The sequence below is a fragment of the Mustela nivalis genome (assembly GCF_964662115.1).
Source record: "Mustela nivalis genome assembly, chromosome: 9".
Classification (NCBI taxonomy): Eukaryota; Metazoa; Chordata; class Mammalia; order Carnivora; family Mustelidae; genus Mustela; species Mustela nivalis.
Window position 1 is genome coordinate 106207834 of NC_139028.1, and position 26718 is coordinate 106234551.

The 26718-nt window shown below is 35.8% G+C and overlaps 2 protein-coding genes and 1 pseudogene across 3 annotated transcripts; 1 reads left to right on the forward strand and 2 right to left on the reverse strand.

Moving 5' to 3' along the window:
* Positions 1-332: 332 nt before the first annotated feature.
* On the reverse strand, positions 333-1461 carry LOC309872827 (olfactory receptor 5T1-like; the record flags this gene model as incomplete). Its single annotated transcript, XM_082747796.1, has 1 exon — positions 333-1461. The coding sequence occupies one exon, from the start codon at positions 1459-1461 to the stop codon at positions 475-477; it is 987 nt and encodes a 328-aa protein (XP_082603922.1). The 3' UTR covers positions 333-474.
* A 15509-nt stretch (positions 1462-16970) lies between these two features.
* Positions 16971-17502, forward strand: LOC309873003 (olfactory receptor 5T3-like; annotated as a pseudogene). Its single transcript has one exon. The product of its transcript is annotated as an olfactory receptor 5T3-like (transcript).
* Positions 17503-18990: 1488 nt separating this feature from the next.
* Positions 18991-19977, reverse strand: LOC309840383 (olfactory receptor 5T1-like; the record flags this gene model as incomplete). Its single annotated transcript, XM_082682435.1, has 1 exon — positions 18991-19977. One exon carries the CDS (start codon positions 19975-19977, stop codon positions 18991-18993), a length of 987 nt encoding a protein of 328 aa, XP_082538561.1.
* Between the last annotated feature and the right edge of the window lie 6741 nt (positions 19978-26718).

The window sequence follows — 26718 nt, forward strand, 5'->3', positions numbered from 1 at the left end:
TATGATCTCCCTGATATGAGGAAGTTGAGAGGCAACGTGGGGGACTTAGGGGGTAGCAAAAGAATAAATGAAACAAGATGGGATCAGGAGGGAGACAAACTGTAAGAGACTCTTAATCTCACAAAATAAATGGAGGGTTGCGGGGGAGGGGCATAGGGAGAGGGTGGTGAGGTTATGGACATTGGGGAAGGTATGTGCTATGAAATGTGTAAAACTGGTGATTCACAGACCTGTACACCTGCGGTTAATAATAAATTATTTGTTACTAAAAAAGTTAAAAAAAATTAAAAGTATATAGATGATACAAATGATCATATTTGTAAAATACTATGTTGGAGGGCTGATGAATGCTTTATTTGGAAATATTCTAGGATATACAGACAGTATGATTCACTAAAACCAAGATATTTTATTTAGTTTCTGAGTATAGAGACATAAATTGTTATGCAACATTCCTTGAAGATTAACACAATGCTAATAATGTGTTTTACTTAGGAACCAATTTCTCACAAATAATGTCTTCATTGCCTCTTTTACATCTTTGTTTCTTAAACTGTAGATGATGGGATTCAGCATGGGAATCACAATTGTGTAAAATATCGACACGATCATGTCATGGTCCAAAGCATAGCTGGAACTTGGTCTCATATACATGAAAAAGATGGTTCCATAATAAATTGTCACTCCAGTTAGGTGAGAAGCACATGTAGAAAAGACTTTCCGCCTCCCCTCAGCAGAATGCATCCTCAGAATGGCCAACAGAATGAAACCATAGGAGATCAGAACAATCATGATAGTGACTAGCTCAATAGTGCCCACAAAGTAGAAGAGCAACAGCTGGTTGGTGTGGGTGTCAGAACAAGAAATGGCAAGTAGTGGAGGGATGTCACAAAAGACGTGTCTAATTTCATTGGATGCACAGAAGGACAGGCTGAATGTGGCCACCGTGTGTACAGAAGCATGCAAAATGCCACCAACATAGGAAGCAACGATGAGTGGCACATAGACTCTGGGTGACATGCTCACGGAATAGAGGAGAGGGTTGTAGATAGCCACGTAGCGATCATAAGCCATGGCAGCCAAGAGGAAGCATTCTGTGGTCCCAAAAGTAACAAAGAGGAGCATCTGGGCTGCACATCCAAGGTAGGAAATGGCTTTATTCTCTGCTAGGAAATTGACCAGCATTTTTGGGGTGACAACTGAGGAATAGCAGGCATCCAGGAATGATAACGCACTCAGAAAATAGTACATAGGATTGTGGAGCCGAGAATCCCCAATGACCAATATAACCAGTCCCAAATTTCCTATCAGAGTGAAAAGATAGATCACTAGAAATAGAAAAAACAGGAGAACCTGCATCTCAAAATCATCTGTGAAGCCCATCAATATAAACATGGTGACCTCAGTCACATTTTTCATCTGAATCCTATATAAATCTAAATCTGATGGAAACCCTGGCATTTCACTTTTTATTTATAAGTGCTAAAGGCAACATGAAAATAGTCTACCTAATTACATCCCCATATTTGTTTCTTAGCAGGGTACAATGATTTCCTTGGCACTGATAAAAATAGGCAGCAATAAAGATGTTGGTCCCCAGTAATTGCATTTTGCTGTTAAATAAAAGGAAGAAATGATTTTAATCAGTCATTGATTACACATATCAGGTTAAAAAATAACCTGTTGACTTAAATAGTTTATTGTCTATATCATTTTCTGTTCAATTCTTTATTGTCTTTTTGCATATCACATTAATCTTAAAATTCACAATGACGAAACAACATGAATATTTGAGTCTTAAAATATTATAGTGGAAAGTACACATCTGAATACTAGTTCTGAATTGGCTACAATGGACATGAAAGTCCTTTCTTTAATATTTGCAACTGTTCAGATGGGAGTAAGTACACTTCTGTCACAAGCTTGTGTTGGATTTTAATGAGAAATTCTAGGGGCAAGTAGATGGCTCTGTAGGTTAAACAAGCAACTCTTGGTTTCGGCTCAGGTCATGATCTCATGGATATTGGGATGGAGCCTTGCATGGGGCTCTGGGCTTAATGGAAAGTCGGCTCAAAGTTCTTTTTCTGCCCTTCCCCTGCCTTGCACATGTGCACACGCACACACACACATGCTCTCTCTCTAAAATAAATTGCTAGAGTAGTCAAGTAGTTTATAAAGAGATCAATGAATAGTATAAATGCATTTTGGGGTATAAGCAAAAATAGATTGCTCTTTAAAAAAACTTCTATTCTCTCTCTTTTTTTCCCAAACTTTTCTTCTCCTCTCTCTCTCTTTCTTTCAAATCCATGGAATACTTACAAAAATATTTACTAAAGAGACTCAGACACAAAACAGGAATTAAGCAGATAAGAATAAGTACAGCAAAAACAGAACATGCAAGCATATTTTGAAATATGTACCGATAGACAGTATGCCACAGGAATCCACAACAAAACACATGTTGTCTGCTGATATATACAGGAGAGGGTTAGTGACATGACAATTCTAACTTTTCCGTAACTAATGTGCCTAAGATAAGACAACTGTAGAAGATTAAGAACATTATATTTGGAATCTAAAACCTCATATTACAGGGGTTCCTAGGAGGCTCAGTCAGTCAAGTGTCTGACTCTTTTTTTTTTTTTTTTCTTCAATGTCTCATTTAATCATGAATATATATATATATATATATATATATATATATATATATTCTTTTTTTTTAAGGTTTTATTTATTTATTTGACAGAGAGAGAGAGAGAGCACAAGCAGGGGGAGTGGCAGGCAGAGGCAGAATTCTGACTTATCCACAGAGACCTGGCAGGCCAGAAAGAGCTGGCATGATATTTTCAGAGCACTAAATGAGAAAAACATGCAGCCCAGAATACTATATCCAGCTAGGCTATCATTGAAAATAGAAGGAGAGATTAAAAGCTTCCAGGACAAACAACAACTGAAAGAATTTGCAAACACCAAACCAGCTCTACAGGAAATCTTGAAAGGGGTCTTCTAAGCAAAGAGAGAGCCTACAAGTGGTAGATCAGAAAGGAACAGAGACCATATACAGTAACAGTCACCTTACAGGCAATACAATGGCACAAAAAGTGTCTGACTCTTTATTTTGGCTCAAGTCATGATCTCAAGACCCTCAGGCCCCAGTCAGGCTCCAAGCTCATCATAGAGTCGACTTGACCCCCTCCCTCTGCTCCGCCCCTTTCAAATCTTAAAAAAAAAAAAAAAAAAATGGGGGCAACATTTTAAAAAATTAATAAAACCTCATATGACAACCTTAGAGTTTCCACCTGGTAACAATGTGAACTTGGAAAAGTTACTTCTCCTTGTAACTCCAAAGAATAACTAAGATTGACCCCAATATTTAGGCATACCTTGTTCAACTAAATCTGCAATGGTATGGTTGCAGAGTGTGTATCTATCTGATGCATTAAATCTTTTGTATTAACTTGAAGTGTTAATTATATGTGAAAATGCATACACATGAAATATGGCCTCCAAATAGTATTTAGTTTGAATAAAATGAATAGACATTATAAAATCATTTTTTAAAGTAAAAGTATTTTGCAATTAATGGGTCTCAAACAGAATCAAAGTACTTCTTTAAGTTATACATATATTTATTACACCACACTAAATATATATTAAAATAACTATTCTATGGAGATTAAAACCAGTGAATCCCAATATTCTGTGCCGTAAGAAACTTTAAAATCCATGTCAGCCACTACTTTTTGCTTGTGGGCATGCCACTAAAATAATACTCTGTTTACTCAAATTCTTCTGATATACTTCTCAATATGATACTCTAGTAATCCTTGATGTCTCTGCTCTCGCCTGTAGAATAAGAAAGTGTTCTATGAATGAAGCTATTTTTTATTCCAAATCATGTCCCATTAGAGCATTTACCTACTTTACTATAGGAAACTGGGATCATGATAGAGAAAAAGTATGAGTGTAGTTGCTGCATCCAAACTGCTTTTCAAACAGGCATTTCCATTAAGCAGTATTTAGGAAAATTAGAACTAGTTGTGTTTATATCTTGCTGTTTCACTTTGGTAGAGGCCAACAAGACAAATATATAGATCCTAAATTATTAACAAAGCGTGATCAATCTGGAAGACTGAAATAAAATCAGTTCCCCAGCACTCGTGGTCAAAAAATATAAAGTACCAAACACTCATGGAAACAGTATTGCACTCAGCTCAGTAAGGAGGAAGACTATGATTGTAACTACCATGTATCCTTAACTGGTTACTAGAAGTTAGGAATTTTGTGCACATTTTCTGATACAATCTACATAGCAATCTACAAACCAAATAATCCATGTCATTTTATAGATTAGTAAATTCCCTATCTGGGCATACGACTTGACCGAGGTCATAATTTCTAAGACATTCAGGATTCAAGCCTAGTTTTCTCTGATTTCAGACTCTATTCTATTTCCACTTGACCATATTACAAATCCATTGTGAGATGCCATAATTCTGGAAATGTAATCACTTAGAATCCATGAGATGGCATCCTTGCACATTGGAATCTTTTTCTTTTTTAATCAATTAAGCTTGAATAAACCATGAAAAAAATTGCTTCTAGATCAATTAGCTCACTAATAAAATAAATTAAAAATTTCTATCCCTCCACTAGAAAAGAAAATATATCGATTTCAAAGTTGTATATATACAATAGCTGGTTAATAATTTTTCTCCATTTAATACTTCCCTTAAATATCAAATAGAGCCCGTTAATTCAACTATCTCTAAATTGACCATAATCTTTCACCAAGAACATTAAAGCAAATTTCCTGTTACACCTCTAATGATCAAAATATGTGGGAAGTACTCTCTACCTTCCCTGCTGTATTCCCTGAAAGCCAAATGATTAGTTGTTAACATAATTTTGAGTTAACTAATTAACTATAATCTTCTTTCTTAAATACAAGTATGAAAGCATGCATTCTAGTTTGAAATTCAAATGTCCAGTAACCAAAATATTTTGTGAGTTACAAAAAACCCTTCCTCTTACCTGTGGAAATGAACCATCTGTTCATGTACACTATGAATATAAATGCATTTAGACTCTTATACCATCTTGAGTTCTTTAAGTTCACAGTGATGTCCCAAGAGGAAAATGCACTAATTCTTTTCTGGGACAGAAAACTATGAAGATGATTTGTTTTTTTTTATTGTAAGCAAGTCAATAGTTCTGGATAATGAACTACATGATGAAAATGATTACATAAACGCACTTTGGCCTCTGGTTTAAAATGATTCCTCAGTGGAAAAGAAAGCTAATGAAGTAGACGTGGTCTTGGCTCTAGTATTGAGTAACTCTACGTCACTAGGTTGATGACTTAACTTCTCTGAAATCCAGTTTCCTCCTTCTGGAAATATAAGCTGTTTACTTCCCTCAAAATCCTATAAACAGGGGAGCCTGGGTGGCTAGGTGGGTTAAAGCCTCTGCTTTTGGCTCAGGTCATGATCCCAGGGTCCTGGGATCGAACCCCACATCGGGCTCTCTGCTCAGCGGGGAGCCTGCTTCCTCCTCTCTCTCTGCCTGCCTCTCTGCCTACTTGTGATCTGTCTGTCAAAAAAAAAAAAAAAAAAAAATCCTATAAACATCAGGACACCTGGGTGGCTCAGTTGGAATCTGCAACTCCATCTCAAGATTGTGGTTTTGAGCCCCACATTGGGTGTAAGGATTATTTAAGAAAACAAAAATAAATAAAATCTTTTAGAAAAAGAGGATTTTTGAAAAGAAGAATTAAATTGGAATATTCATACACGCCCAGCTAAATAATCAGAGATATTAAAAAGAGGCATCAATGTCAATGGAACAGAACAGTGTTAAGAAATAGATTTGCCTGGGGCACCTGGGTGGCTCTGTTAAAGCCTCTGCCTTCGGCTCAGGTCATGATCCCAGTGTCCTGGGATCAGGCCCCACATTGGGCTCTCTGCTCAGCAGGGAGCCTGCTTCCTCCTCTCTCTCTGCCTGCTTCTCTGCCTGCTTGTGATCTCTGTCTGTCAAATAAATAAATAAAATCTTTTAAAAAAAGAAAAGAAAGAAAAAAATAGATTTGCCAATAAACGCTCAATTGGTTTTTGTCAAAATTGCTAGGAAAAATCTATATAGGAAGGATTTTTTAGTGAAATTTTATTTATAGAATAGCTTTATGCCACAAATAAACATTGACTCCTCATTTTCACCATATGTAAAGATTTTCTCAAAATGAAACTTATACCTTAATATAAATTTTATTTCTATAATTCCTAGGAAAACTTGGGCATCTGTGTGACCACGAGTTAGTCCCAGATTTTTAGATAAATCTCAAAATATATGAACCATGGAAGTAAAAGGTGATAAATTATATTTCAACACGATTAAAATCTTTTGCTTTGACAGACATTGTTGAAGAAATAAACCAGAACGTTATACAAAATATTCGCTCAACAGTTATCCAATAAAAACTATGTATCCAGAATATATGAAAAACTCTGAAACAAAACAAAGCAAAACGAAAACCACAGCCAAAGGGCAATAGATTTGAATAAACATTTCACCACAGAAGACACTCGGGTGGTAATTAAGCTCTTGAAAAAGTTAAACACAATTTGATATTAGGGAAAGAAATGCAATTTAACACAATAATGTGGTCCTATGCTATATACCTACCAGAATGAATCAAGTTTAAAGTATAGTAATAACTGATACTATATCATGTGTTTGGATGTCAGAAAGTAATATTTTTTGGCCAATCGGTAAGATTTTAATGGGATTTGATATAAAACATCTAGGAAAGCCTGACGGGCTCAGTCAGTAGAGGATGAATTTGATCACAGGGTTGTGTGTTTAAGTACCCTGTTGGGCTTGGAAAAACTTTAAAAAGCATGAATTCAGCTAATAGAATAAACTTACTATTGTATTTTACTAAGTCATTCCTGTTTTTTTTTTTTTTTTTAATTTCCAGTTAATTTCTGGGTTCTCTTACTTGTGTCTTCAAATCTTTCCCATATATAGACTTCTCATTTATAATATAATAATATATTTTGATATTATATATTTTAATAAAAATTGAAATAAAATCACTGAAAAGTTATCAAATTAAGACAAAAGTGAAAGATAATAACCCCACAAAGCACTGCTCTTTTTTTTTTTTTAATTTAAATTCAATCAGTCAACATATAGTACATCATTAGTTTTTGGTGTAGTGTTCAGTGATGCATTAGCATATGACACCCAGTGCTCATCCCATCACATGCCCTCCTTGATGCCCATCACCCAGTTACCCCATCCTCCACCTTCCCTTCCACAACCCTCAGTTTGTTTCCTGGAGTTACTAGTCTTTCATGGTGTGGCTCCCTCTCTGATTTCTTCCCATTCAGTTTTTCCTCCCTTTCCCTATGATCCTCTGCACTATTTCTTGTATTCCATAGGCTGAAACTAGATGATAATGGTCTTTCTCTGACTGAGTTATTTCACTTAGCATACTATCCACCAGTTCCATCCATGCAATGTAAATGGTAGGCATTCATCCTTTCTGATGGCTGAGTAATATTCCACTGTACATATGAACCACATCTTCTTAAGCCAATCATCTTTTTTTTTTTTAAGATTTTATTTATTTATTTGCCAGAGAAAGAGAGAGGGAGCACACACAGAAAGAGTGGCAGGAAGAGAGAGAGAAGCAGGATCCAGGCCGAGCAAGGAGCCCAATGTGGGACTCGATCCCAGGACGCTGGGATCATGACCCAAGCTGAAGGCAGCCGCTTAACCAACTGAGCCACCCAGGCATCCCTAGTCAATCATCTTTTGAAGGACATCTCAGTTCCTTCCACAATTTGGCTATTGTGGACATTCCTGCTATGAACATTAGGATGCAAAAGCCCCTTCTTTGCACCACATCTGCATCTTTGGGGTAAATACCCATTAGAGCAATTGCTGGGTCATAGAGTAGCTCTATTTTTAATTTCCTGAAGGACCTCCATACTGTTTCCCAGAGTGGCTGTACCAGCTTGCATTCCCATCAACAGTGTAGGAGGGTTCCCCTTTTTCCACATCCTCATCAGCATCTGACTTGCTAATTTTAGCCATTCTGACTTTGTGGTTTTGATTTGTATTTCCCTGATGACAAGTGATGTAGAGCAATTTTTCCATGTGTCTGCTAGCCATTTGGATGTCTTCTTTGGAGAAGTGTCTTTTCATGTCTTTTTCCCACTTCTTGACTGGATTATTTGTGTTTTGGGTGTTGAGTTTGAGAAGTTCTTTATAGATCTTGGATACCAGCCCTTTGTCTGTTATGTCACTTGCAAATATCTTCTCCATTTCCATACATTGCCTTTTAGTTTCATTGAATGTCTTAACTATTAATATAAGTTATTATTTTGATTAAGCTTTAATTATTTTTTAAAAAATTGTTAACAGTATTCTAAGATACTAAATTATTATATTAGTGTCTTACCTTATTATCTGATTTAATTAACTTTGAAACACTTTATTTTTATTCCTTCACAAATTATTCTTTCACACTACAGTCGACCCTTGAACAACATAGGTTTGGATTATGTGGGTCCACTTATGTTTGGATTTCTTTAGATAAATATAGAGATTTCTCAAATACCCTTTATCCCCATGCAGGGATGCATGGACACATCATAACTACCTGTAGTCTGACACTCACCTTAAGGTTCAATCCTGATGTTGTATATTCTATGAATTTCAAAACAATGTATAATAACATGAATCCATCATTAGAGTCTCATACAGTGTGTTTTAAGTACTCCAAAATTCCTCTGTGCCCTGCCTCTTCACCTTCCCTTTCCAAACCACTGGCAATCACTGATCATTTTACTGTCACAGAGTTTTGCCTTTTCCACAATATCATATTTTCAGAATCATATTGCATTTAGTATTTCAGATTGGCTTCTTTCACTTAGTAAAACACATTTGTTCCCTTCTCTTCTTTTCCTGGCTTGATAGTCTTTCTGTCTTTCTTTTCTCTCTTTTTTTTTTTCTTTCTTTCTTTTAGCAATGTGCAATCATTCATTGTCTGCAGTACCACAGTTTATTTATCCATTCACCTACTACAAGACATCTGGATGCTTCTAGATATAATTCTGACAATTACAAATAAAGCTGCTATGAGCATCTGTGTGCAAGTTTCTGTGTGAACCTACGTTTTTGGCTCTTTGGGATAAATACCAAAGAATGTGATTGCTGAATCACATGGTAAGAACATGTTTTGCTTTTTAATTCCTTCCTCCTTTCTCTGTTACTGCTGGTCATACATTTCCCTTAAATGTAATCATACATAAGCATGTATACATATAAGTTATATGCACAAGCATATACAATCGAGTACATTGTTCCTACTATCATTTCATTACTTTCTCTTCTTGTTGGATGTTTTCTGAGAAGTTGGATAGGATTCCTACCTGTATTCCTCCATAGGGGAGTTGTGTTTTTCTCTAGCTTCTTTCAGAAATTTTTCGTTTTTATGTTTTATTTGTATCCTTGGATCCTTTGTATCCTTGATTTGTATCCTTGATTTTATTTGTATCCTTGATTTTTATGTTTTATTTGTATCCTTGATAGTTTGAAAATGATATATCACTGTATAATTTTTATGGCATTTATCTCGCTTGGTGTCCTCTGAACCTCTGACCTGAATCTGTGGTTTGGTGTCTGAAATTAATTTGAGTAAATTTTTTATTATTATGGTTTCAAATTTTCTTCTTTCCTTTTCTACAACCTTTGGATATTCTGTTTTTTTTTTTTCAGTCTCTGTTCTTTTTGTTTTTCAAATTTTGAAGTTTCTATTAAGATATCCTGAAGTTCAGAGATTCTCTCTTCTGCTATAACTAGTCCTCGAGGAAGCCCATTAAAGGAATTCTTCATTTCACTTATAGAGTTTTGCCCTTCTAGTATTTCTTTTTGGTTCTTTCTTAAGATTGCCATTTCTCTACTTAGGTTGCTCATCTGTGCTTTGGTGAATTCTACATGATCCATTAGAATACTTAGCATGTTAATCATAGCTGTTTTAAATTCCCAATCTGATATTTAATTCCAATGCCCCTGCCAAACTGGTTTTGCTTGTGCTTCAAAGTGCTTTATTTTGCCTTTTAGTATGAAACATACTATTTTTTTGGATAGTCAGGCATAAGGTACTGGGTAAAAGGAGCTGCTGTAATTGGACCATCAGCAATGATGTGGTGAGGTATGGGAGTTGCGGACATGCTCTATAGTCTCAAGATTGGAACTCAGTCTGTTTGTGAGGCTGTGCCACCAGACTATAAACTTCACAATTGTTCCTTAGTCATTTTCTTGCCCCTTATGTGGGTCTAGATGACTAGGGTAGGCTGGAGTTGGGTATTTCCTTCCCTCCTTGTTACTTAGGTTCTGATAATACTCCAGCAGGCTATGCACTAGGTTACTAATTTCTCCTGAGGACAGGCTTTGGCATTATTTGACAACAGTTCCTTCTCTCTTCTCCTTCTGGAAGCATAAGAATATTTTCTTCAATATTTACCGTGGGAACCTAGTCCTGAAAGTAAATCTCACAATATTGGAGTGGGGAGACCTTGTCTGGATACCTCTGAAATTTTTAACTCCCAGAGATGATCACACTCCACCTTCAACAATTTTTCAGTTATGGTTCGGGTGTTCTTCTCTAGGCGCTCATCCCCATGCTGTTTTCCGCTCAGGTAAGATTTGACTCCCAGTCTTGGCCTGTATATTTCAATCTCGGAGGCTGCTACTTGCCCTGTGCTTCCTTCTCTTTAAGGATCCAACAAGAGTTACTGATCCTGTGTGTGTGTGTGTGTGTGTGTGTGTGTGTGTGTTCAGCTCTTTTACTTGCTGATAAGACAGAGTGGCATCTTCCAGTCTTCTCACCAATGGAGCTAGAAACCCAAAATTTCTAATTCTGTTTGTTACTTATTTCTTTTGTTCTCTTCCATAGTAGAAGATGTAGTCAGATGTCTGATAACTTATGTTGCCTGTCCGTTGTTACAGGAAGGTCACTAAAAGGAATTCTTAAGGTCATGTGCATCACTTCATTCAAATTCATTTCCAACATCAACATAGAGACATACTACACAACCTCTAAAACACTCCTCAGCCCCCTTTGTTGCTCTCATTTCATAGTAAAAACAGAATAAAATTTACCCTCTAGGCAGATTTTAAGTACACAATGTTGCTAGTTATATGCCTACCCTTAGTTAACTTGAGTAGTTAAAACATTGCATCCTTTGACCATAACGGCTCCTTTTCTCCCATCCTTCAACACCTAGAAACCACCATTATATTCCCTGATTCTACAAGTTTCTCTGTTTTAAATAACTCACAGAAGTGAAATCATGCTTGGTCCCTCTGTGTCTGATCTATCCACTTAGCAAACATCTTTCAGGTTCATTCATATGGCTACAAATGACAGAATTTCCTTCATTATGAAGTTTGAATAATATTCTGTTTTACCTTTATACCACATTTTCTGTATTCAGTGTTTCATAAATAGATATTTTAAGGTTGTTTCCATATCTTGGGCATTGTGATTAATGTTGCAGTGAACATGGGACTGTTCTTCCCTGATCCTGATTTCAGTTCCTTTGGATACATACCACAAAGTGATTAAATGATTACTAGATCAAATGGTAGCTTTATTTTTAATTTTTTGAGGGCTCTCTATACTGGTCTCCATAATGATTATGCCAATTTCCATTCCTTATAAACAGTGCACAAGTTTCCCTTACTTCACATTTTTCTTCTTCTTTTTTTTTTTTTTTTACATAATAGCCACCCTAACAGGTCAGAGGTTATAACCAACTGTAGTCTTGATTTGCATTTGATAAAATATTCATACTATCTGAGGAAATCCAAAGATTCAGTGCAATCCTTATCAAAATACCAAAATACCAAAGGAAGTAGAAAAAAATTTCTAAAATTCATGAGGAACCAAAAAAAAACCTCAAAAAGCAAAGAAATATTGAGCAAGAGGAACAAAGCTGGAGTGATCATCCTTACTGATTCCAAAATATATTACAAAGCTAAAGTAACTGATCTGTTTGTTATTGGTATAAAAACAGACATAGAAAGGAATGCAGCAGAGTGAAGAACCCAGAAATAAACCTGCACACATATACTCAATTGATCTTCAACAGAAGCATCAATACTTCACAATGGGAAACAGTCAGTTCAACTAATTGTGTTGGGAAAGCGGGATAACTACATCCAAAAGAATAAAATCCAACACTTGTCTTACACAATGCACTAAAGTCAAACTCCTAAAAGAACATGGGAGGGTGATGCTTCATGACATCGGGCATGGTAACAATTTCATGGATAAGACACCATAAACTCAGGCAACAAAAACAAAATCAGTTAAGTGGGAATACATCAAATTAAAAATCTTCAGCACAACAAAGAAAACAATCAACAGAGGGAAAGGACAGGTTACACAATGGGAGAAAATAGTTGCACATCAGTTGAACAGACATTCTCCAAAAAAGACATACAACTGGCCAACAGGCCAATATGAAAAAAATACTGAATGTTACTAATCATCCATTAACGCAAAACTAAAACATTATTATAAATTAGACACCAAAGAATTCTATGTATGCAATAAATAATAACATGTAGTGAATTATTCCAGACTCATTTTCTTCTTTATTAGTGAGTAAATCACCATGTATCTATTTTGAAAGAGAAGATAATTGGGACATATTCACCTTGGGGCATCTCCTGTGGTTTCAACAACAGTTGAGTTAGTGGATATAAGCAATCTAAGTTAATCATATTTGTGGTGCATCTAACCTTGAGTTTGCTTTTGCACAGATAAAAGAAAATTTCAGGTACATTGCAGAATGTTTTTAGAGGTGGGCTCTAAAATATCAAAGGTCAAACATCTTATGAAATCTCTAGTACTAAACCCTTTAGGTTGTTGCCTATTGCACAGGCGAATGAATACAACAAAGAAAATAGAAACTAATGAATTTATGTTTGTAGAGTTAAATAAGAGTGCTCCAAATTGAATCTATGTTTTCATTTTCCTCACAGAAAACAGAGCAGCTTAAAGCAAGAACAGTCAGAAAATGTGTCACTAGAGGCAAGAAAACATTGGACCTATTCACTACCTGGGAGCTTATATTTAGCTATAATGAGAAAGAAAATCAATTATCTTTTTATTTTGCCTGCTTTGTGAGGTCAAAACCACCTCGAATTCATAATGTTTCTCTAGTCTTGATGTTTAGACATTATCTAAATATTTATCAAGAATCATACTTACTTCTACTGGAGGTGGCATGTGAGGAGGTCGGTTCCAGGATGAAGCTATGGTGTAACCAGAGATTGTGGAAAATGATGAAAAGTGCGTGTATGCTGTGTGGCAGGTGGGAGTGAATCTGGGTTTTGAGAATTATTGACTGTGAGAATTGTGATAAGCCTGAAATAAAGTAATACACTCCAAAGTCTCTTCCTGCTACATGTGTTCAACACATAGTTGATACTTTTCTCTCTCCTGCAAACACTGTTTCAATGTTGAGCCAAATAAATTTGGAATCTTGTGCCCTCTTATTCCAGTCATATCTTTAAACGTGACTTTACCTTAATTTTGACAGTGGAAGGTGTATTAAATTCTTCAAGAATCATAGTCATTTTCTCTAGATAACTCTGATTCTTTTCAAGATATTCTAATATTGACTTACATATATCCAGTGTGAATTTTATTTAGACATCTAGTGGAAATCCCTGTTTCAAGAGAAATCTAGCTGAAGTTCTTAAAAGTATCATCTTTCCCTATCTTATCTACCCAAGTAAACTTAAACCCACAGTAATGTAGCTAACTGAATCATGGTGAGGTGTGTGCATTTTTGGTATAAGCAGATCCTACAATTCACAAAACTTTTTTACTCTCTAAGGCATAATCCACAGACTTAAAGAGTAAGAAAAACATATTAAAATGAGAGTTATTGGTTTTAATCCTGAGACAATAATGATTTGTGTGTATTAAAAATAAAAAAAAGAATATATCATATGTAGCTGAAGAATGAAATAGCTGGCTTAGGGTTCTAGAATTGTTTATTTCCCAGTGATGATATAAAATATGAATTTCATGACACGATACTTGCTAATGTTTCAAAATAAGTCCATCTGATTACAAACATGCAATTATACAGCCATCCTATATTTGCTTTATGTATTTCTTGCTTTATACATTTAATTAGCCTGCCCAGCTGTATATTATTACATTATTTTGTCTGCTTCATCACTCAAGTGTATTCCTGTTTTGAAGAGGAGTAAAGTTTAGAAAGAAAACCTAACATCACACCTGTCTTTTAATCATGAGTCTGGCTGATGAACACACAGTTTCAGATTCTAAATCTTGTGTTGTTTTGAACAGGATATATGGTTGAACTGACGTCACAAACTGTACTGGGGCTGAAATTCTTAGAAGTTTGTATTTCATTTCTTTTGTTTGTAGGTTTTACCTCATATACTCTTTTAACCCTTGTCTAAATAAACACTAGTCTCAACCTCTGTTCAGTTAATACTCAGGTCATGCTGTTCCTTATGGCTTTTTAAAATAAGAATAAAAAAATATATGGTTTTCCCAATCAAGTTATTAAGACATTTTAATTAAAGTATGCATTTAAAAGAATCTTGTTATAGAGCCCCTCAAAGTATTCAGTTAGCGCATATAGCTTGTGGGTTCTGATTTATCAGTATTTTTATTTTTAATACATAAGATTTCATCTAAAATCTGTATTCTTTTTTTTTTTTAATATTTTATTTATTTATTTGTCAGAGAGAGAGAGGGAGAGAGAAGGAGCGAGCTCAGGCAGAGTGGCAGGCTAGAGGCAGAGGGAGAAGCAAGCTCCCCGTCAAGCAAGGAGCCCGATGTGGGACTCGATCCCAGGACGCTGGGATCATGACCTGAGCCGAAGGCAGCCGCTTAACCAACTGAGCCACCCAGGCGTCCCTAAAATCTGTATTCTTGATGTTTTATTTCAGTACTTTTTTTCTTTGTCTTTAATCTTTCCAGTAATTGATGAAAATGTTTTCTGCTGACACTGACAATTTTTTTAGGCTTTCCTGATTTTGTCTTTTTCAGAAGGTTGTTGTGCCTCCTTCTGCTTCCATCACTATTTCTAACCCAAACAGCACTTTCTCTTATTGACAGGATCCATGTCAATATATTGCAATAAGGGTTTGACATACATTATGGATTTAAATAGAGTACACATTTTTATTTTCAGTAGAGCATACGCTCTCAAGACTGACAAATTTCATATGAATGGGTATGTTATAAAAACTAAAAGGAAGGAAGGAAGGAAGGAACTAAAGAGTGACTCAACCTTAGGAAACAAACTGAGGGATGTTGGAGGGGAGGTGGGTGGGAAGATGGGGTAACAGAATGATGGGCATTAAGGAGGGCACATGATGTTATGTGCTCAGGGTGCTATACACAAGTGGTGAATTACTGAACTCTACATCAGAAATTAATGATATACTATGTGTTGGCTAATTGAATTTAAATTAAAAAAAATTTACCCTCTAACTTGTGAAAATAATTGGCTAATAATTGAAACTCTGGATTCAGGTATAAATTTGACTTCAAATTTTTTAACAACTGGATTATCCAGGAAATATTTCTGCTGTTTCTTTTTTTCATTTTTTCCTACTTTTTTACTCTTGAATATTTTATGTCTTTGTGTAAACATTGTTTACTTCTGATGTTATATTTTTTTACTTTTTTTTAATGAGCAGCTTACTTGTAACACTTAGATAATAAATATATAGTTGTTCTTTCACCAGGTAATAAACAATAACTAGACAAGAATAATACTTAAAGAAATACAGATTTTCAGAATAATTCTTTCCCTTTTCACCCCAGTTTTTGAAGGAGTCAAAAATCATATAGAATTTAGATATCCAGAAGTGTTAAGTATGACCACCTATCCAAGCAAAACAGGACAAGGGGATGTTAAGTATTTGAGAAATAGATCTGAGTGAAATATAAGTGGTCATATAATTGTGTAATTCAATCACATCCCATCATCCTGAAAAAAACATTGGTTTTGTCAGATACACTCAAGATGGTACAGAGTTAGAAAACTTTTAGAGATTAGCTCATGAAATGTTATCACTCAGAAGTTTGCTACTCTGTAGAACCAAATTAATTAACACATCCTATACTTAATGTAATTTTATTTTATTTAAAAGATTTTATTTATTTGTTAAAGAGAGAGAGACAGAGCACAAGCACAGGCAGATAGAGTGGCAGGTTAGAGGCAGAGGGAGAAGCAGGCTTCCTGCCAAGCAAGGAGCTTGATGTGGGACTCCATCCCACGACTCTGGGATCATGACCTGAGCTGAAGGCAGCCGTTTAACCAACTGAGCCACCCATGCCTCCCACTTAATGTAATTTTAATTATTCAATCTTATTAACATATTTTGTCTTTCAATATTTGCCCCAATATTGTAAAATAAATATCAACATTTCCATTCTAAAGATAAGTAGTTTGTAGCAGATTATTTTACACAACTACCAAAAGGTCTAGAATGCTGGGATTTTATTTTAGTGTCTGTATGTTGATATACTGTTTCACATGTATAGAGGTCAAAGGAAATTATTTTTAGCCAATCATACAGTGAATTTGAAAACAGATAATAAAATGCAGTAGCAAATTAACCAGTTGACCTGATAGTTTTAGCAATAAAAGGAATTCAGCCAGTGAGTGAACACCTGTGTTTCCCCCTTGATTTTGCAGTAAGTGGCATGAACACTTGAGTATCTTGTCCTTGTCTGCTGATCCACCACTGGGAAATTGTATATTGCCAAAAAATAAATATAAGGATACACTGCCTGTTCCCTTGAGTTAAAATATTGAGTCACAAATTGTTTTTCTTAGTTAAGAGATTATAATTTTATGAACATCTTCAAGTCTGTTCCCTGAAGTGTCAACATGAAAAATGTCACTGAAGTTACCACATTTGTACTGAAGGGCTTTACTGACAAACCTGGACTACAGATGGCCTTATTCTTCCTGTTTCTGACAATCTACCTCTTTACCCTGATGGGAAATTTAGGACTGGTTGTATTGGTCATTGGGGATCCTTGGCTTCACAATCTGTGGATGCCTGCTATTCTTCAGTAATTACCCCAAATATGCTAGTAGGTTTTGTGTCAAAGAATAAAGTATTTTCATTCCTTGGTTGTGCCACACAGATGTTTCTTGCTGTTACACAGAATGCTTCCTCTTGGCTGCCATGGCTTACGATCACTACGTGGCAATTTACAACCCTCTCCTCTATTCCGTGAGCATGTCACCCAGAGTCTACGTGCCACTCATCGTTGCTTCCTACGTTGGTGGCATTTTGCATGCTTCTGTACACACGGTGGCCACATTCAGCCTCTCCTTCTGTGCATCCAATGAAATTAGACATGACTTTTCTGAAATCCCTCCACTACTTGCCATTTCTTGCTCTGACACCCACACAAACTACATTTATATATATATATATATATATATATATATAGAGAGAGAGAGAGAGAGAGAGAGAGACATATATATAATGCATATGTGTATTATATATAGGGTATTATGGTGTGTATATATAGTGTGCTTATATATTCTATGCACATATATTTATATAATTAACCAGTTCTCTAAGTTCAACTTATTTGTTCTTCCTGAGCTTAAGTACATCAATAAATGCTCTATCTAATACTTACCAGTAAAACTTTTGGAGTTTCATAAATGGATCTTACCATTTCTGTGATTGAACAGTAGTAATGAGGAAAGATTTTGATAGTAGAATAAAAATACATATATGTTATAAAAAATAAAAAAATTAAAAAATTTAAAAAAAATACTAGTGTTGGGCCAAATAGTGAAAAAGTCATGGCCATTAGCCTTGATGGATTTTACTCTGAAAGTACATGAAGAGCAAATGAAACAATTTTCAGGAGGTCTGGCTGAGGGAACTCAGGATGGAGAAGTAACCTCATAACGAGTGGGAATGACTTTCTATAAACAGTGTGATGATGCGTCAATCTGTAGAACCCTGAGTACATAAGCTATAGTAGCACTGAGTGAAGAAAATTCCACAGTGACTGACAATAGCAATACACTTGCATCACCAAATACTTAATATGAATCAATTTGAAACACAGTAAAAGTAAATAGATGAACCCAGCAATTGCACTACTGGGCATTTACTCTAAAAATACAAACGTAGTGATCTGAAGGGGCACATGCACCTGGATGTTTATAGCAGCAATGTCCACAATAGTCAAAACATGGAAAGAACCTAGATGTCCATGAACAGATGAATGAATAAAGAAGATGTGATATATATTTATATATGTATATACATATATATATAAAATATATGATGGAATACTATGCAGCCATCAAAAGAAATGAAATCTTGCCATTTGTGTCGATGTGGATGGAACTAAAGGGTATCATGCTTAGTGAAATAAGTCAATCAGAGAAAGACAATTATCATATGATCTCCCTGATATGAGGAAGTTGAGAGACAATGTGGGGGAATTGGGGAGAAGGAAAAGAATCAATGAAACAAGATGGGATCAGGAGGGAGACAAACTGTAAGAGACTCTTAATCTCACAAAACAAATGGAGGGTTGCCAGGGGGAGGGGCATAGGGAGACGATGGTGGGGTTATGGACATTGGGGAAGGGATGTGCTATGAAGTGTGTAAACCCGGCGATTCTTAGCCCTGTACCCCTGTGGTTAATAATAAATTATATGTCACTAAAAATTAACAAAAAATAAATATATAGATAATACAAATGATCATATTTGTAAAATACTATGTTGGAGGGCTGATAAAAGCTTTATTTGGAAATATTCTAGGATATACAGACAGTATGACTCACTAAAACCAAGACACTTTCTTTAGTTTCTGAACATAGAGACATAATTTGATATGCAACATTCCTTGCAGATTAACTCAGTGCTAATAATGTGTTTTACATAGGAACCAATTTCTCACAAACAATTTCTTCATTGCCTCTTTTACATCTTTGTTCCTTAAACTGTAGATGATGGGATTCAGCATGGGAATCACAATTGTGTAAAAGATCGACACGATCATGTCATGGTCCAAAGCATAGCTGGAACTTGGTCTCATATACATGAAAAAGATGGTTCCATAATAAATTGTCACTCCAGTTAGGTGAGAAGCACATGTAGAAAAGACTTTCCGCCTCCCCTCAGCAGAATGCATCCTCAGAATGGCCAACAGAATGAAACCATAGGAGATCAGAACAATCGTGATAGTGACTAGCTCAATAGTGCCCACAAAGTAGAAGAGCAGCAGCTGGTTGGTGTGGGTGTCAGAACAAGAAATGGCAAGTAGTGGAGGGATGTCACAAAAGACGTGTCTAATTTCATTGGATGCACAGAAGGACAGGCTGAATGTGGCCACCGTGTGTACAGAAGCATGCAAAATGCCACCAACATAGGAAGCAACGATGAGTGGCACGTAGACTCTGGGTGACATGCTCACGGAATAGAGGAGAGGGTTGTAGATAGCCACGTAGCGATCATAAGCCATGGCAGCCAAGAGGAAGCATTCTGTGGTCCCAAAAGTAACAAAGAGGAGCATCTGGGCTGCACATCCAAGGTAGGAAATGGCTTTATTCTCTGCTAGGAAATTGACCAGCATTTTGGGGGTGACAACTGAGGAATAGCAGGCATCCAGGAATGATAACGCACTCAGAAAATAGTACATAGGATTGTGGGGCCGAGAATCCCCAATGACCAATATAACCAGTCCCAAATTTCCTATCAGAGTGAAAAGATAGATCACTAGAAATAGAAAAAACAGGAGAACCTGCATCTCAAAATCATCTGTGAAGCCCTTCAATATAAACATGGTGACCTCAGTCACATTTTTCATCTGAATCCTATATAAATCTAAATCTGATGGAAACCCTGGCATTTCACTTTTTATTTATAAGTGCTAAAGGCAACATGAAAATAGTCTACCTAATTACATCCCCATATTTGTTTCTTAGCAGGGTACAATGATTTCCTTGGCACTGATAAAAATAGGCAGCAATAAAGATGTTGGTCCCCAGTCATTGCATTTTGCTGTTAAATAAAAGGAAGAAATGATTTTAATCAGTCATTGATTACACATATCAGGTTAAAAAATAACCTGTTGACTTAAATAGTTTATTGTCTATATCATTTTCTGTTCAATTCTTTACTGTCTTTTTGCATATCACATTAATCTTAAAATTCACAATGATGAAACAACATGAATATTTGAGTCTTAAAATATTATAGTGGAAAGTACACATCTGAATACTAGTTCTGAATTGGCTACAATGGACATGAAAGTCCTTTCTTTTATATTTGCAACTGTTCAGATGGGAGTAAGTACACTTCTGTCACAAGCTTGTGTTGGATTTTAATGAGAAATTCTAGGGGCAAGTAGATGGCTCTGTAGGTTGAACAAGCAACTCTTGGTTTCGGCTCAGGTCATTATCTTATGGATATTGGGATGGAGCCCTGCATGGGGCTCTGGGCTTAATGGAAAGTCGGCTCAAAGGTTCTCTTTCTGCCCTTCCCCTGCCTTGCACATGTGCACACGCACACACACACATGCTCTCTCTCTAAAATAAATTGCTAGAGTAGTCAAGTAGTTTATAAAGAGATCAATGAATAGTATAAATATGATTAATGCATTTTGGGGTATAAGCATAAATAGATTGCTCTTTAAAAAAACTTCTATTCTCTCTCTTTCTTTCCCCAAATTTTCTTCTCCTCTTTCTCTCTTTCTTTCAAATCCATGGAATACATACAAAAATATTTACTAAAGAGACTCGGACACAAAACAGGAATTAAGCAGATAAGAATAAGTACAGCAAAAACAGAACATGCAAGCATATTTTGAAATATGTACCGATAGACAGTATGCCACAGGAATCCACAACAAAACACATGTTGTCTGCTGATATATACAGGAGAAGGGTTAGTGACATGACAATTCTAACCTTTCCGTAACTAATGTGCCTAAGATAAGACAACTGTAGAAGATTAAGAACATTATATTTGGAATCTAAAACCTCATATTACAGGGGTTCCTAGGAGGCTCAGTCAGTCAAGTGTCTGACTCTTTTTTTTTTTTCTTCAATGTCTCATTTAATCATGAATATATATATATATATATATATATATATATATATATATATATTTTTTTTTTTTTTTAAGGTTTTATTTATTTATTTGACAGAGAGAGAGAGCACAAGCAGGGGGAGTGGCAGGCAGAGGCAGAATTCTGACTTATCCACAGAGACCTGGCAGGCCAGAAAGAGCTGGCATGATATTTTCAGAGCACTAAATGAGAAAAACATGCAGCCCAGAATACTATATCCAGCTAGGCTATCATTGAAAATAGAAGGAGAGATTAAAAGCTTCCAGGACAAACAACAACTGAAAGAATTTGCAAACACCAAACCAGCTCTACAGGAAATCTTGAAAGGGGTCCTCTAAGCAAAGAGAGAGCCTACAAGTGGTAGATCAGAAAGGAACAGAGACCATATACAGTAACAGTCACCTTACAGGCAATACAATGGCACAAAAAGTGTCTGACTCTTTATTTTGGCTCAAGTCATGATCTCAAGACCCTCAGGCCCCAGTCAGGCTCCAAGCTCATCATAGAGTCGACTTGACCCCCTCCCTCTGCTCCGCCCCTTTCAAATCTTAAAAAAAAAAAAAAAAAATGGGGGCAACATTTTAAAAAATTAATAAAACCTCATATGACAACCTTAGAGTTTCCACCTGGTAACAATGTGAACTTGGAAAAGTTACTTCTCCTTGTAACTCCAAAGAATAACTAAGATTGACCCCAATTTTTAGGCATACCTTGTTCAACTAAATCTGCAATGGTATGGTTGCAGAGTGTGTATCTATCTGATGCATTAAATCTTTTGTATTAACTTGAAGTGTTAATTATATGTGAAAATGCATACACATGAAATATGGCCTCCAAATAGTATTTAGTTTGAATAAAATGAATAGACATTATAAAATCATTTTTTAAAGTAAAAGTATTTTGCAATTAATGGGTCTCAAACAGAATCAAAGTACTTCTTTAAGTTATACATATATTTATTACACCACACTAAATATATATTAAAATAACTATTCTATGGAGATTAAACCCAGTGAATCCCAATATTCTGTGCCGTAAGAAACTTTAAAATCCATGTCAGCCACTACTTTTTGCTTGTGGGCATGCCACTAAAATAATACTCTGTTTACTCAAATTCTTCTGATATACTTCTCAATATGATACTCTAGTAATCCTTGATGTCTCTGCTCTCGCCTGTAGAATAAGAAAGTGTTCTATGAATGAAGCTATTTTTTATTCCAAATCATGTCCCATTAGAGCATTTACCTACTTTACTATAGGAAACTGGGATCATGATAGAGAAAAAGTATGAGTGTAGTTGCTGCATCCAAACTGCTTTTCAAACAGGCATTTCCATTAAGCAGTATTTAGAAAAATTAGAACTAGTTGTGTTTATATCTTGCTGTTTCACTTTGGTAGAGGCCAACAAGACAAATATATAGATCCTAAATTATTAACAAAGCGTGATCAATCTGGAAGACTGAAATAAAATCAGTTCCCCAGCACTCGTGGTCAAAAAATATAAAGTACCAAACACTCATGGAAACAGTATTGCACTCAGCTCAGTAAGGAGGAAGACTATGATTGTAACTACCATGTATCCTTAACTGGTTACCTGAAGTTAGGAATTTTGTGCACATTTTCTGATACAATCTACATAGCAATCTACAAACCAAATAATCCATGTCATTTTATAGATTAGTAAATTCCCTATCTGGGCATACGACTTGACCGAGGTCATAATTTCTAAGACATTCAGGATTCAAGCCTAGTTTTCTCTGATTTCAGACTCTATTCTATTTCCACTTGACCATATTACAAATCCATTGTGAGATGCCATAATTCTGGAAATGTAATCACTTAGAATCCATGAGATGGCATCCTTGCACATTGGAATCTTTTTCTTTTTTAATCAATTAAGCTTGAATAAACCATGAAAAAAATTGCTTCTAGATCAATTAGCTCACTAATAAAATAAATTAAAAATTTCTATCCCTCCACTAGAAAAGAAAATATATCTATTTCAAAGTTGTATATACACAATAGCTGGTTAATAATTTTTCTCCATTTAATACTTCCCTTAAATATCAAATAGAGCCCGTTAATTCAACTATCTCTAAATTGACCATAATCTTTCACCAAGAACATTAAAGCAAATTTCCTGTTACACCTCTAATGATCAAAATATGTGGGAAGTACTCTCTACCTTCCCTGCTGTATTCCCTGAAAGCCAAATGATTAGTTGTTAACATAATTTTGAGTTAACTAATTAACTATAATCTTCTTTCTTAAATACAAGTATGAAAGCATGCATTCTAGTTTGAAATTCAAATGTCCAGTAACCAAAATATTTTGTGAGTTACAAAAAACCCTTCCTCTTACCTGTGGAAATGAACCATCTGTTCATGTACACTATGAATATAAATGCATTTAGACTCTTATACCATCTTGAGTTCTTTAAGTTCACAGTGATGTCCCAAGAGGAAAATGCACTAATTCTTTTCTGGGACAGAAAACTATGAAGATGATTTGTTTTTTTTTTTATTGTAAGCAAGTCAATAGTTCTGGATAATGAACTACATGATGAAAATGATTACATAAACGCACTTTGGCCTCTGGTTTAAAATGATTCCTCAGTGGAAAAGAAAGCTAATGAAGTAGACGTGGTCTTGGCTCTAGTATTGAGTAACTCTACGTCACTAGGTTGATGACTTAACTTCTCTGAAATCCAGTTTCCTCCTTCTGGAAATATAAGCTGTTTACTTCCCTCAAAATCCTATAAACAGGGGCGCCTGGGTGGCTAGGTGGGTTAAAGCCTCTGCTTTTGGCTCAGGTCATGATCCCAGGGTCCTGGGATCGAACCCCACATCGGGCTCTCTGCTCAGCGGGGAGCCTGCTTCCTCCTCTCTCTCTGCCTGCCTCTCTGCCTACTTGTGATCTGTCTGTCAAAAAAAAAAAAAAAAAAATCCTATAAACATCAGGACACCTGGGTGGCTCAGTTGGAATCTGCAACTCCATCTCAAGATTGTGGGTTTGAGCCCCACATTGGGTATAAGGATTATTTAAGAAAACAAAAATAAATAAAATCTTTTAGAAAAAGAGGATTTTTGAAAAGAAGAATTAAATTGGAATATTCATACACGCCCAGCTAAATAATCAGAGATATTAAAAAGAGGCATCAATGTCAATGGAACAGAACAGTGTTAAGAAATAGATTTGCCTGGGGCACCTGGGTGGCTCTGTTAAAGCCTCTGCCTTCGGCTCAGGTCATGATCCCAGTGTCCTGGGATCAGGCCCCACATTGGGCTCTCTGCTCAGCAGGGAGCCTGCTTCCTCCTCTCTCTCTGCCTGCTTCTCTGCCTGCTTGTGATCTCTGTCTGTCAAATAAATAAATAAAATCTTTTAAAAAAAGAAAAGAAAGAAAAAAATAGATTTGCCAATAAACGCTCAATTGGTTTTTGTCAAAATTGCTAGGAAAAATCTATATAGGAAGGATTTTTTAGTGACATTTTATTTATAGAATAGCTTTATGCCACAAATAAACATTGACTCCTCATTTTCACCATATGTAAAGCTTTTCTCAAAATGAAACTTATACCTTAATATAAATTTTATTGCTATAATTTCCTAGGAAAACTTGGGCATCTATGTGACCACGAGTTAGTCCCAGATTTTTAGATAAATCTCATAATATATGAACCATGGAAGTAAAAGGTGATAAATTATATTTCAACACAATTAAAATCTTTTGCTTTGACAGACATTGTTGAAGAAATAAACCAGAACGTTATACAAAATATTCGCTCAACAGTTATCCAATAAAAACTATGTATCCAGAATATATGAAAAACTCTGAAACAAAACAAAGCAAAACGAAAACCACAGCCAAAGGGCAATAGATTTGAATAAACATTTCACCACAGAAGACACACGGGTGGTAATTAAGCTCTTGAAAAAGTTAAACACAATTTGATATTAGGGAAAGAAATGCAATTTAACACAATAATGTGGTCCTATGCTATATACCTACCAGAATGAATCAAGTTTAAAGTATAGTAATAACTGATACTATATCATGTGTTTGGATGTCAGAAAGTAATATTTTTTGGTCAATCGGTAAGATTTTAATGGGATTTGATATAAAACATCTAGGAAAGCCTGACGGGCTCAGTCAGTAGAGGATGAATTTGATCACAGGGTTGTGTGTTTAAGTACCCTGTTGGGCTTGGAAAAACTTTAAAAAGCATGAATTCAGCTAATAGAATAAACTTACTATTGTATTTTACTAAGTCATTCCTGGTTTTTTTTTTTTTTAATTTCCAGTTAATTTCTGGGTTCTCTTACTTGTGTCTTCAAATCCTTCCCATATCTAGACTTCTCATTTATAATATAATAATATATTTTGGTATTATATATTTTAATAAAAATTGAAATAAAATCACTGAAAAGTTATCAAATTAAGACAAAAGTGAAAGATAATAACCCCACAAAGCACTGCTCTTTTTTTTTTTTTTAATTTAAATTCAATCAGTCAACATATAGTACATCATTAGTTTTTGGTGTAGTGTTCAGTGATGCATTAGCATATGACACCCAGTGCTCATCCCATCACATGCCCTCCTTGATGCCCATCACCCAGTTACCCCATCCTCCACCTTCCCTTCCACAACCCTCAGTTTGTTTCCTGGAGTTACTAGTCTTTCATGGTTTGGCTCCCTCTCTGATTTCTTCCCATTCAGTTTTTTCCTCCCTTTCCCTATGATCCTCTGCACTATTTCTTGTATTCCATAGGCTGAAACTAGATGATAATGGTCTTTCTCTGACTGAGTTATTTCACTTAGCGTACTATCCACCAGTTCCATCCATGCAATGTAAATGGTAGGCATTCATCCTTTCTGATGGCTGAGTAATATTCCACTGGAAATATGAACCACATCTTCTTAAGCCAATCATCTTTTTTTTTTTTTTAAGATTTTATTTATTTATTTGCCAGAGAAAGAGAGAGGGAGCACACACAGAAAAAGTGGCAGGAAGAGAGAGAGAAGCAGGCTCCAGGCCGAGCAAGGAGCCCAATGTGGGACTCGATCCCAGGACCCTGGGATCATGACCCGAGCTAAAGGCAGCCGCTTAACCAACTGAGCCACCCAAGCATCCCTAGTCAATCATCTTTTGAAGGACATCTCAGTTCGTTCCACAATTTGGCTATTGTGGACATTCCTGCTATGAACATTAGGATGCAGAAGCCCCTTCTTTGCACCACATCTGCATCTTTGGGGTAAATACCCATTAGAGCAATTGCTGGGTCATAGAGTAGCTCTATTTTTAATTTCCTGAAGGACCTCCATACTGTTTCCCAGAGTGGCTGTACCAGCTTGCATTCCCATCAACAGTGTAGGAGGGTTCCCCTTTTTCCACATCCTCATCAGCATCTGACTTGCTAATTTTAGCCATTCTGACTTTGTGGTTTTGATTTGTATTTCCCTGATGACAAGTGATGTAGAGCAATTTTTCCATGTGTCTGCTAGCCATTTGGATGTCTTC